A 13,780-nucleotide genomic window follows, 5' to 3' on the forward strand; every position below is an offset into this window, starting at 1 on the left:
TGAATAAGGGCCTAATTAAAAAAAAAAGTAAAAGTTCTCTGACAACCGCTTGAGGACGACTGGTTTACTTTCTCATGGCTTTGGCTCTAGACTACTGGCAAGCTTCAAAAAACTCACTTAACCGAGTATCTACTTTTTATCTCACTAGCAGTCACAGTAAAAGCCCCATAAATACAATTTTACACCTCATTTTACTTTTCCGCTTGTGAAATGCGTATTTACTAACCTGGCAAGATTTTCTGCTGGGAGTTTATGCCAACTGTGGCTCCAAATTCTCATGAATTCATTTCCCTTTGAACATGTAAAATTCAAAACCAGCTTCAGCCAACATTTTTTTTTTTTAAGTATCCAATAAAATCCCCCCAAAGTTTAAACACACAATTTAATAGGAAGAACCTTTTTAAACAGAGCAGTGCCAATTTCAAGAGTGTGAAATCTCTAGTAGAGTGAACGGTGCTCTTGAACCAGCAGATAACTGCAAGTTGATCTCTCTAATGGCAACTCTGTAGTTTTCCACCTCTGGAAGGGAAATGGAGATTTTGGTGGTAGGAGGGGAACACATTTGGGAGGCCGGGTTGCCATCAGGAGCACACCTGAACCTCATTTGAAACAACCCTTACTGTAGCCAGCTCCTCCTGGTTCACTAACACTTGGCTCTTTTTATTAAGTTGTCTAAAGCCTCATTTTTATGCCACAGGCATTGTTCAAAAGATGCAGGCTGGTACTCATCCCCAGCTTAGCCAGGTGATCTGTCCCACACTAACCTGGAACAACGACACATAGAAGTAAAACCTGAAATCCTCATACCAAAGATTAAGTTTTGGAAAGCATATTAAATATTTAGCTACAATAACCTGGTGCTTGTATGACGATGAAAAGATACAGAGTCATTTTGGGTCTTGTTAAATTGCGGGCTTAGACACCGAAAAGCAGCTTCCAGTGATGAATGTTTCCATATGCCAGTTAATAGGCTTTGAGTATTTTGCCCATTAATCTGAGAGAACATCCCCTTATTCATCTCCAACAGCATCAGTAACACAGCCATTTGAATTATACGTCTGCAGTGACTCCGCTCAGCTTCAAGTGCAATTCAAGATTTTGGGGAGCTTCTTTCTTTAAAGCCTTGCCATCCCTGAGAGAAGAACGCCTGCAAGCTTATAACTGAAGAGGCTATTAAGATACTCCATCTCATGTAATCCAGCATTTAAGCCCAAGCTCTGCAGAGCAGGAAGAAAGGCTTCGCCTTAAGAATCATCCATTCCCAAGCCCACTAGATTCATGGCTAAACTTCCTAACAAGCTGCATGCGATCTTTGCAGGATGAAGAACAACGAAGATGTGTGTTTTGGGGGGCTAGAAGAAAGAAAAGGTTTTTGCTCTTTGATAGAACGTAATAGTTTGCCCAGCAAAAAAATGTTTTGAGGAAAGTCAAAGTGCACAGCTGAGGCACAAGTAACAGCAGCAGCAGCTTCAGAAGCCCCTGCCCACCCTACAGCCCCATGGACTCAAGTGACCTACCAGTTCTGCTGCTTGCAGAGGCAATCTGCAGCCAGTCACAGCCAAACTGTTTATAAACTTGAATATATAATACAAATAAAATAAATACAATATAAAACTCAAAAGCTATCAACTGTCCAAACTAATGTGATCTGTGTCCAAGTGGTGAAGGTCTAATTAACAAGAAAGGAAACACATTAGAGTTGTGCAGTTTTATTTGAACAAAAACCAGTGTTGATATTTTTAATAAAGTCTACATTACACTAAATGAATGTACATTTTTAAGAAGATATCTAGTTGTAAAGAATGTGCAGGATAATATGTACAATCATAGTTAAGTTAAAAAAATTCACATTTTACATAGATTTACTTGACAGTCCTATGCTTTCATGGTACATAAATGTAACCAAAAGAGGTAACAAAAAAAACCCAAACCAAACCCAAATCCAAGGAATTTCAGCTGGAGGACTGTATAATGCATTCATTTTTCAAATAAACTAGGTAACAATTTTTATTTGTCCTAAATCGCATTTTGGATATAATTTTTTGAATTATTAGAATTAGCATGTTCAATGAGTACACCAATGTAAACATTTTTCCAATGGTGCTATTTCCTTCCATAAAAATCTGTATTTTATGCTGTAGTCTGCTTTTCAGCTTTTACAAATTAGAATAATTACACAGGATGTTTTTCAATACATGGTAAAAATTATCAAACAGCAAGGGAGATATGTTCTAAAGACACTTTGAAGCTTTTCAGTCCACTTTCACAACACTGTAAATCTTACTTACAAACCAGAAGCAGGCAAAAAATCCAATAGTCCCTAAAATGAAAAAGCAAAAATGGTTAAGTTTATCTTACAGTTTGCTCTGAGAGAAAAATCTAAGAAGTACTTCCCAGCAGGACAGAAAATAACATTGTATTCCAGCTAACTATCCAGAATAACAGTACTTGTTAAATTCGACAACACACATTCATCCCTAGGCTAAGTTACTGATTTAGATAAAAGATTACTTTTAGGACCAGGCTGCTTGATGTACATTTAAGGCACTGAGCGTGATGCTACTGCCACCACTAGCAGGCACACAAGCACTAGTTAAGAAACTGACTTTTATACGCACACAAAGTCAACCCCCACCTGGGTTTTTCAGGTCTACAATAGTTAACAGCCACCTAAGAATTATACCACAAAACACAGCCTTGAGAAAAAGTCACCTGGCCCAGTTTTCTGTTCATCGTGCTCTATTTATACTTAAGAACAGGAAACTTCTTACTCTGTATATCTTGTTGCTTCCTTTTGCTAAAATAACGCTCCGAGTGCTACAGCAGTTGGGAGCAAGCATCAAATGAAACTAGCAGCGACACAAACCAAAACATACTTTTGTGTAACATATACGTATTCAAGCTGCGGATTTTCTTGTCACAGGTCACTCTAGATAATAAAAACACACACTAGTTGGGCAAGTGAACAAGTTCACGAAAAAAGAAATCCAAAGGCTATGAATTACAGTGACACCATTTCAAGTGCTAAAAAAGCCCTTGAGCCACAGCTGATGGGAGGCTGGGAGAAAGTACCAGTGCATGCTTGTCCTGTTCTCATACTGCTTCCGACTGCTAGTAGGGTGCCTGGGTAGCGGACCTGTGGTCTGGTTTGGTAGAGCCTTCCTTTCTTTCTTACCAATCCAGTTTTCACTCAGCCAACCCAGGAGGAAAAAAAAAAACCAACAAACAAACCCATACAACTACCTTCTGGAGGCACTTTGGACCACGTGTCAAGTGCTGTGGCTTGAGTTAGTGCAGTGCAGAGTAAGATGAAGGAGAGCCGAGATCACACTGAATGAGATTAGCGTATACCAATTTTCTATTTTTACGCTGAAGAACAAGTCTAGGGCTTTCATCCCGCAGTTGCTATTCTAAGGCAACTGCAAAGACACTGTCCATCATATATACTTTAAAATTACTTTAAGAACTTAGTACACAAGGAGACATTGAGTCCCATACAATTAATTTAGTCTTAAGCCTCTAAGGGAAGCAATGCATTGTTCCTCATGCTTTTACCTAGGGGCAAAAATGCCACACAGATGTTGAAGCCCTACCAGCGGAAAAAAGGAAGGGTCTCAGTTTCAGCTGAGTTCACTCTACCTGCCAGCCCTGTGACAGCGCTTACCAGCTACACTACAGGCATTTGCAAAATCACACACTCTGCTTCTCCAGTTTTACATTCCTCCTTTTCTGTTTGTAGAGCCCATGTTTAACATCGGCTCCAACTTTTTTCACTATTTCATTGTGACTGGTTTATACTAACTAGAAGGTTCTTTATAGAGCATTATTCTTTTTTACATTCATTACTCTTCTGTCTTTCAGAGTACATCTACGCATTTCCCAAGTCAGGAGCCTGTCTTTGGATGCTTATTATCTATATGCCAATTCTTGTGTTCTTCAGGCTATCATGTATATTTGCAGTTAAAGGCTTTTTGACAGCCTACTATTATATGCCACAGATTACCCTTTCCCTCCAAGTTTGCAGTTATCATCCTCTGAAACAGTAGGAGACAGCAGATTTACTGCTGTTGATAGGATATCAGACACCAACCACAGAAGGAATTTAATTCCTTTGTAGGCTTGACATCACTAAGTCTTTGCAGTTTATGGTCAATTCTCACTCCTTCCTACTGTGTCCAATACTCCAATATCAGCATTGTTACTCCAAGCCTTACTCTCACGATTTTTTCCTAATAATGGTTTCTCATCATCTGCTTTCTAGTTGTTTTTATAATATAGCCTACTTTGAGCCTTTTATGGCTTTGAAAGCAATGTTTCTTCCAAATGTTTAACAGATGAGATACCTTACAAATCTATCTGCTGTTCTAGAACAAAACTGTCATATCATAACAAAAACATATAACTAGCACAAGAATGGGATTTACCACAGCTTTCTGAGCACGCCATAATTTTATATGGGAACACACCCTAAACCCACACTATTTTCCTCCCATCTTTGTCACTCTGAATCTTTGTGACACAGCAGCTTTCTATAAAACATGGCCTCATTCATAGCAGAACCTGAAGACTTCACACTGTGAACAAGCATTTCATCCATGAACAGATTTTCACAGGTTTCAGTAACATTGATTTTCAACTTCCCTCCTAAAAAGTCTGTTTAGCAAATCAAAGACCAAGTACCCCCCTGCTCCTTTTTTAAACTTTAACAGAATTTTGCCAATGTACTGGAATGAGAATAAGACTATATTTTCTAACACAAGTGGTAATGTTTGTCAGACACCAGATTTGAACCATGGAACTTACAAGCTCAGGAGAGCAAGTCTAGACTCATCACTAAGCTACAGCCTTAGGCAGTCAGTACCTTCTCTGGTCAGCAGAGATTCCTTCTGCTACTTCCACATCAACAGAAGGGCTTCCCTGTATTTTCATTTCTTCTTCCCTCCCATGAACAAACTGCAGATGTGGATAGCTCTATGGACCAGAAACTTCAAAATGAACATCAAACTAAGGACCTTATTACCCATTAGAAGCACCTCTTCTACATAGTATACATGACACGCAAAGATCAGAATGGTTTAAAGGTGCTAGCAGAAATACAACTAGGTTGAAAATCCACATCAAGAATCGAACTGCAAATTTAGAAGTGAGAATTAATTGCAGCAAATCAACTGGGTATTTTTAGTGCTCTCTTTTTAAAAATAACATGGGCCAAACAGACTAGAAACTTCCAAAGGCTCAGGTCAGCACAGAGTTGTGTTGCTACTACAAAATCAGTATTAATTGATAGAAATAAATGTAAATTAAAACAACATTATTTACAAGGCTTCCATGTGCAGCTACTTTACCTACATGATTGCTTGTGTTAATGCAACAAAAAACTTTTTTTTTTTTTTTTTTGAGAATGTAAACAGTACAGTGCCTGGTTTCACTGAAATTCAGTGGCTTTTTTCCACCTCAAACCTAGGGGTGCTTTCGATTCCACGAACCACTAAAAGGTCCACAAAAGGCGATTTAGAAAAAAGCTTCCAACTTTCTATACAGGAGTAAATATCCCAATCAGAAAGGGATCTGCAAATGAATAACGATTGCGGAAGAACAACTCTGAATAGTTTGGTTTGTTTGAAAATTCTAGCTTGAATGTGTTTTCTTCATTTTAGCCCATTTTCACAAATTTGCCATTTATTCCAGATTTTAGCACTTTAGATGGGGAAAGCATCAACATACTAGATCTTTACGCCAGCGCTGGCTAGCATATAAGGGTAAACTGAGAACCCGTTAACTACTTTGACTAAGGCCAATCTTAAAACACAGGTAAGTGCACGACCAGTTTCCTGCAACTGGTACCTCTACCCAGTAAAATTGCCATTATTAGTTATAGTAGTTAAACACAACCTTGCCATCTCGAGCAGCATGGCTTGAAATATATTTTCTTGAAAAGCCCGCTCAGCTCTCCTATCTTGAGCATTTTTCCAATCACATCTTGCACCAAAATTAGAATCATACTTTATTTAAAAATGTGCCTCTCATTAGAATAGTACGACTATTTAGGTAAGCTTTAGATAACACCAACCTAGGATCTTGTTTATATTTATTTCTTTCAAAATACATTCAAATTGAAACCAAAGTTTTGAAGCACTACCAACAAGGAGCGCACCTCTTCAGCTTACTGCTTCACTGATAGACATCAATGATCACTGCATGACAGAAAAGAGACACCAAAGGTGTTTGGTTTTTTTTTAAAGCTGCTAAAATACTCTAACAGTAAGTACTTAAAAAAACTCACCCACCCCAACCAATCAAAAAAACCCCTCTAGCTGAAAGAGTGGAGATCTAGCCTTTTTTTCCAATTTGTCTAAACTCCTTTCCATTTGTAAGGTTTTTACAGCTTTTATATGCACATGTCTATCAAATGACAGAGCACAAAGATACCAAGCCTGACACCAATTCCTCCCATGAGCATGTAAAAGCTGTTTGTTTTAATCTACTATTACAAATCAGTGTCATAGCTAATGTTTACTTTAACCAATCCTGACCACTCACCAGCTTAAATTAAAAGAAAACCCATCTGAACAGCATGCATTTAAGAACTTAAGTTTTGTCGGCAAACCTTTATTTTTCCTTCGTATTTTAAGATTCTGCCTTTCTAAATGACCTGTGCTAGTCTAGGAAAGCGATGCCATCCTAGGGTGCTGCAGCCCACTGTACATCACTGACCATCCTAGAGTGGCACGGCTAAAAAGATTGTGTTTGCAGGAGCTATTTAAAATTCAAAACCCCAGTTGTTAAGATGTCTCAAGTCATTTCTCTAGCCAATACATCCATTTATACTTACTAGGGAGACAGTGACACCTCAGTTTTTAAATCTTTTTGTCCTCCAGTTTATACACCATTGAATATTCTGGTCTGCGATATATATCCTACCACTCAGCACAAGTTTTCTTATACACAGAAAGATCTTCTACACAGCAAGCTAGCATCTGACTGGGTGAGAGAAAGTTATTAGTAAACTAGTTTAAACTCAAAATTAAAACCAAGGATTATTGCACAGAATAATGCCAAAATACATTAAGCAGACTGTTCTGCTCTATTTGTTTCTTTTAGCTTTATTGTTTAATGAAGAAAAGAGAATTCAAAGCACGAACAGATTGTAAGAAAGCAAATAGAAAGGCACTCTGCACTTGGCTGATACTTCTTATGTACCTTAAAAGCTCTCTGTATCATACTGGTTTCAATCACCGCACAGTGGTGGGTGCTTCAGAATCTCGGATTCTAAACACAATCTACCCAGAAGATCAAAACTCAATTTTGAAAATGGCATTAACTCACAAGTGAAAATGATGTTCAAAAATAGAGGTCACTGTAAAGCAACATGCTTTGACTATATTCAGCATTTTTTTTTGTCTCCTAGCATAAAACACATGTAATCATGCGGCTATCCCCATTCAACCGCATGTATTATTTCTTGAAAGATTAGCCGCACTTTGTACATTAAAATAAAATTGTCCTGTTTGGGTGTGCACATTAATCATTAGATTTCACCAGTCAGATTATATTATTGTCGTTGTTGCCATACAAGCATTCAGTTCCTATTTATGTATTCATTACGATCTCTTTTGTAATGTCCACAGTAACCAACACACTGCCATGTAGGAGGTATTAACGCTGCCCTTTATATTTCTGTCACAGTGGCTGAGATCTAATAGGCAAGAATAGAGAAAACCAAAATACCTAGTGCTAACTTAAGTGGAACAGATCAAGGTCCCATTTTGGAAACATACAGAAGAATGCTATTAATGCAAACAGTGTGTAAAGTTACATTAGCAAACTCCCTCACCTCCATAAACTTGTGAAGGACTAAACCCATACTTTCCAAAGCAAGTGCTATTAAGGAATATTTTACAAAACAAAGTTAGGTGTCTTCTGCTTGAGTAACCCATCTAAAATACTGTACATTTCAGTCCCCAAAAATCAATCAAACTAAACACGCAGAAGAAATTTATTACAGCACTTTACATTAGTAAGGATGTGTTACACACTCCAAATACCTATTATACCCTACTACCTTTCTAGTGATTAGGCATTCTATTAAACATTTTTTTTTAAAAAAAAAAAAGGGAATATTAGTAGCTTTCTTTATGAACTAGAAATGCAGCATAGCTATCACTATTGCAGTTCTATTTAAAAAAAAAGGAAAAATGAACAAAAAGAGAGACACTGCAAAAATACCAGCCGCACAGTTTATATAGCAGTACTTTGGGGCCTCACTGGCCTCCACATCAAGAACTCCAGGATCAGCACATCTGAAGCTTTTAATACCATTTCAGCAGCTGCCATGACAACTTCAATTATCATTTTATATATGAAAGGGATATTTTTAATTCTACCAATTTGCATCTTGTAACTGAAATTGAAATTGGCAGAATAGCAACTAAACTACGCTAAAATCCAGACACATATTAACATATTGCTTTAGTTTAAAAGTAATTAAAACATTTTAGACTATACTTCGGGAGGTTTTTTTAAAATATAGATCTATATTAGAAGGGACATCTGGAGCTTGTCTGTTTCACCAGGATTTAAACAGGGGTTTAACTGGCAACACGCCAACTTCTATGTTCACCTTCTAATAATTAAGAATTGGAAGAATTAAATCCTCCCTCCCCCACTTCTTTTTAAAACTTTTTCTTTTCTTTTGAAGAGACTTCTTTTGAAGAAGGTCTAAATAACAAACAACAATAAAAATCTAGCAGTAAGTGCCAGTTAACGTTATTAAGTATAATTTCTACAGAGTAATTGCTTTGTTCAAGCACATACAGTAATTTGCTTCAGTGTTCTATTATGAACAGTGTTTTTTTCCTCATATCAACCAGTATTAGAGGCAATAAAGATGAAAGAGGCCCTTCTCACTGCTGAACTGACAAACTTGAAGTCTGATGCTAAGACTTACTTTCATTACTTATTTTAGCAACTCTTTTTTAACTGCATCAAGGGAGTTAAGTGATGCATTTCATAAAGCCAACACAAAGTAATTACAGCAGGTTTCAATAATCAGGTAGAAGATATTAAGAAGTAATAATACAAACCATCATGCCATCCACAGCGAGATTCTCTATTATAAATCTTAGGAATGAACATAAACGTTGGTTTTATGAACAACCCATTGTGAACTAGCATTTTCTTTAGTTCTGCCACTGCAGTACTTCATGATGCTAAGCAGAGTGATACATAAAAATCTGACTTCATGTGTTAAAGCTAAATACACAACAGCAGCAGTATGACAAACACCAATATGAAGTGCTCCTGGCTATTTTTAAGGGCCAGTACCCTTCAAAGAGCTTCTAATTTCTTCTAACACATGCTGAATCTGGCACAGATTTCTCATCAAATCAACCTCGAAATTATAGTTTGAGTCAAGTGATTATGAACATTAGAGTTAATTCTGTAGAAGACACTTAGTCTGCATCAGTAACATCAGAAACGTTGGATGACTAAAAAAGGAGAGCTGTTTTTCAAATAGGTTCCTCCATTAAAGTACATTCCTGTCATTAATAAGTGGTGCTTAATGAGTAAGTAAGATCACCTCTAACAGTACCAGAACTCTCTATTGTCAACATTCACTTTTTTCCCCAGCATCAACCCGCCTCACTTGCTAACAGTGAAAGCAGAAAATATCTTTTCTTTTCCATATACAGAGGGCAATTGTCTCTAACTATAGAGCTTCTAGAACCAATTGTAAACTCCAGAATCAAGTTAAGCACGCAATATCAAATGAACAAGAACCACACTTTGAAAATGTAATGTTTTCAACTCACTCCTAATATAATATGCAATAAAGGAAATTTGTTTTACTGTAAATAAATACAATTTCAAGTCAGGAAAAACCAAACCTTAAAGAATATCTTCCTGTGATGTGTGGTGTCACAAACCAATACTGACTAAGAAGTCATAAATTATATTTAATGTTTCAGACAGTCTAAATTTCACCTGATGTTTCTCATTTTAAAACCAGAATCCCCTGCATTCATTCTACTTTGCACATTGTACTTACCTGTGAAAAGGAAAAAAATCAAGACCATGATCATTGTGTAACCGAAGTATAAAATGGTGCTAGCGGTTCCTGTTATCTGGAGTTTAGAGAAGAAGTAATGAACTGCATAGATAAAGAGATAAACTGCTGTAAAGCTACTCGTCAAGAATGATCGCCACCACCAGTGATAATCCTGAAAGAAACAATAAACCATTCAGTAAGACACATCACGGAGAAAACAGAATACAAATAAGCTAGTTAAAAAATTAACATTGTCTTAGGAAATAATTTAATTCTTCAAAATTTATCTCAAAAAATAAAAATTCAAACATAGCACATAGCTACTTTTTTTTTTTCTTTCTCAAAGCCAGCTGTATTGCTTCCACTATGAACATGAAATTATGCTATGATCAAGGCTCTTTATTTTTGCTTATCTGCTGCAAACAGTGGATTTTGAAGGAAAAAGGCACGTGTCAAAAGAGTGGCTAAGATAAGCATGTCAAGGGTTGACAATACAATCCATTCATAGTGTCCAGCACATCACAGCATATGTGAATATCTCAACTCTATTTCTAACATCTTCCAGCTAAAAGTGGTATCTGCATCAAAACTATACTTTATACCTCTGCACACAGATGGAAGTAGCACAGCAAAACTGTAGCTTCCGAACACGTAATTAGAAGAATTATAAAAACTAGGAACAGGAATCCAAACATATAATACATCTGATGAGACCTAAAATAAACAAACAAACAAAGTTTCATTTTTGGTTAAGTTCTGAGTTTTACAGTGTCACACTGCCAGATACTAAGCTAATCAAAAAATAAAAACAAAAACCGAAACCCAAACAACCCACACCACTAGGGTAACTTTGTCTATACCACTACTGGCTGATTCATGGAAAGTTTTGTTTACTTGAATGTACTCTGTAAATACCATTCATTTAAGCGGTAATAAATCCACTGCTTTACAGAGCAATGCTCCAAGTCTTCAGTTATACTTCCCCTGAAATTAACGTCAATAAACTTTCACAGAGAACAGTTACAGACAATTTCCACCAGAGATATTTATCACTTCAGGTCATTTGCTGAGAGGACCTTTAGCTTCCCTGCCTGCTGCATCACCTGCACCCTTCCCGAGTTACGATACCCATTCCCTTCCTCCTACTGCACCTAAGTTTTCCAGGTGTCTCTGCACGTCCTCACTAGATCCAACCAGATGCTCCTCCACTCCCGGTCTATTCCTAGACCAAGTCTGACTCCAATCCAAGGGTTAACAAAACACAAGAACACTCACAAAAATAAATGCAAAGGAAATACGTTAATTTACTTTTAATCTGGTCTTTCAAATAAGGAAAGTAACCAAATCTACTTATTGAGTGATGATAATAGGATGATTGATTATAAGCTTGGACAGAGGGAGTATTAATTGCACATTCCCTCCATGCTTCCCTTCTATAGGATAAATAATGAGAAAACAATTTTGGAATTCAGTAATTTCAAGTACAAAAGTCTAGAGTATACCTCTTTGTCAGCTGATTACGTTTTTCAGCATATCTGTATTACACAGTTTCTACTTTTGTTGAGGACTAATGTGAAAGGCTAACATATCCAACGTATCTGAGTTTAAGAACTGATTTAGAAAATTGTTCTGTAAGAAATCTCAACATAAAAGACAGGACACATTAAAAAGCCAGCACCTTAGGTTAACACTTCCCACTGACCAACAATATATTAAACATTTCATATTTACATTGTGAAAAGTTATGAAAGATTGCAGTGGTTTAATTTGCCATGCACCTGCTTTTTTGGCAAGGTTTTGACAAATTTAGGAGAGGTGTGGATGCTTCACAGGGGGTGGAATCTTCTTTTTGCAGAACATGGCATCCCAAGATCTTGAACTCATTCTTATTCAGCAGTTGAAACTATTACGATTTATGAAACTAATAATATTTAGCATAGTTACATAACAGATTATGTTCCACCTAACCACAACAGCATGAAACCATGTTTGTGCTGTTCAGAGCCAGAAAGATAAAATAAGGCAACAGAACTGATTTCACACTTCGCAGCTGTCAAGAAGAACAACTAGTTTTATAAGTTGGAATATATATGCAGATTCTAGAAATGCCACAGAAGTCTGCACAACGACAAAAATTTTAAAACTTGTTTTATTCCTTATATTAATTGGCTTGGGATGTTCAAATTCACCATGTGTTTATTAACAAACCAGCATAACTAGAAAAAAAAAAAAGTGGTACTCACCAAATGCTGTTCAGAATGAAGAAAAGTTGAATAAAAATACAGCCAAAGGGCAAGATACCACCCATTATGATACCAGGCAATGGCTTTGTGAAAAAGGACTGTTCAGGAATTTGGCGAGGAATCTGATTTGTACGAACCGGATGTTCAATAGGCTTTGGAAGAAATTAATATAATTAAAAGATAAGTTGTTACACCATTAATAAAATTATAAAATCTTTAATGTTAATATTAGGGAAAAAGTAAACAACTTTATTGTCATCCATAAGCCATCACAAGTTACCAAACCAAAAATCTACAAACTTAATATCCATCATTAGGAAAAACACATATACTTTAGACATTCCAAATACTAGCCAGTAAACAAGTCGGAACATGAGGGAAAGAAATTTGTTCAGTCTTTAATAAAAAAAAATAAAAAATAAGGAAACCCACAACACAAAGAACACCACCACCCACAGCTTGTACTTAGTTATCTGGCATTATCTCAGACTAGTGAAATACAAATTGAAGTACTTCCAAAATGCTACTTTTAAAAAAACACTGCTAAGGTATTGCTGAAGCACAGAAGGCAAGCAAGAGCTCCGAAAGCACTATTAATTTCTGATTCTAGTGAACAGACAGAAAAAAAAAGTTTAATGTGATATTACAAGCATATACCCAGTTTCAAAATCATGACAAAGTGAAACATCATTTCACAATAATAGGGCCACAGATGTTTCGATCCAACCAGTTCTTGCACGCTTAGGGATTCAGAGGCTCAACTACAGAGGATCGGTGTATTTCAAATTTGTATTCAGAGAGCCCTACCTTCTCTTTGAAGCCAAAATAGGCACCAACAAAGGTCAGTGGGACTGAAATTCCAAACCACATAGCTAGGATCGCAACCAAAGTACCAAAAGGGATGGCAGCTGAGGATCCTTTCACCCACAGAATGAGATTCATAATGAAGAAATCAGCGAAGACAATCCTGAAAAAATATCCGAGAAGATACTAAAATATTAAGGGAAGAATAAACATCAGTTAGCATTAAAAACGATAAACAGTTAAAAGCCTGCATCAGAAAAATGTAGCTTCTTGCTACATTAAGCAATCTTAATAATAAGCTTAATGCTTGCTACATAAGCAATTAACCAATTAAGAATAGAAGGAATCTTCCATTCCTTAACAGTGCTAGTTACTTTCAGCAATAGTGCAGTTTATGTAAAAATGCCTGCAACATCCAATGCTTCTAATGCAAGTTTCTATGGTAAAGCCACTGTTTAAATAAAGACTGCACATAAAACCAAAAAGTAACAGAAATATTCCATTGTAAAAATCTATACAAAGAATGCAAGAAGATAAAACTAATGAAAACCCTCTTAGCTGAATCACCTTTCCTATTATTGCCAGTCATTTAATTCTTTTATTATCAGTAAATTCCCTCTGAAAAAAATGCAGTGGTAACAAAGTCTCAGATTTAGGAAGCCACACATCACTCTTACAACAAACA

The 13,780-nt window shown here is 36.5% G+C and overlaps 1 protein-coding gene across 1 annotated transcript in view; it reads right to left on the reverse strand.

The window, feature by feature from the left end:
• Window positions 1-1,693: 1,693 nt before the first annotated feature.
• The window catches only part of LOC130158708 (transmembrane 9 superfamily member 2-like), a 33,562-nt gene continuing 21,475 nt past the window's right edge, over window positions 1,694-13,780 (reverse strand). Inside the window, exons 13-17 of the mRNA XM_056359621.1 lie at window positions 13,099-13,258; window positions 12,292-12,443; window positions 10,651-10,762; window positions 10,049-10,220; window positions 1,694-2,320 (exon numbers count right to left, since the gene is read on the reverse strand). Of these exons, the coding sequence (XP_056215596.1) occupies window positions 2,253-2,320; window positions 10,049-10,220; window positions 10,651-10,762; window positions 12,292-12,443; window positions 13,099-13,258 (664 nt within the window). The 3' untranslated portion in view covers window positions 1,694-2,252. The remainder of the gene's footprint in view (window positions 2,321-10,048; window positions 10,221-10,650; window positions 10,763-12,291; window positions 12,444-13,098; window positions 13,259-13,780) is intronic.

This window comes from Falco biarmicus, chromosome 14 (assembly GCF_023638135.1).
Source record: "Falco biarmicus isolate bFalBia1 chromosome 14, bFalBia1.pri, whole genome shotgun sequence".
In the NCBI taxonomy this organism is placed as follows: Eukaryota; Metazoa; Chordata; class Aves; order Falconiformes; family Falconidae; genus Falco; species Falco biarmicus.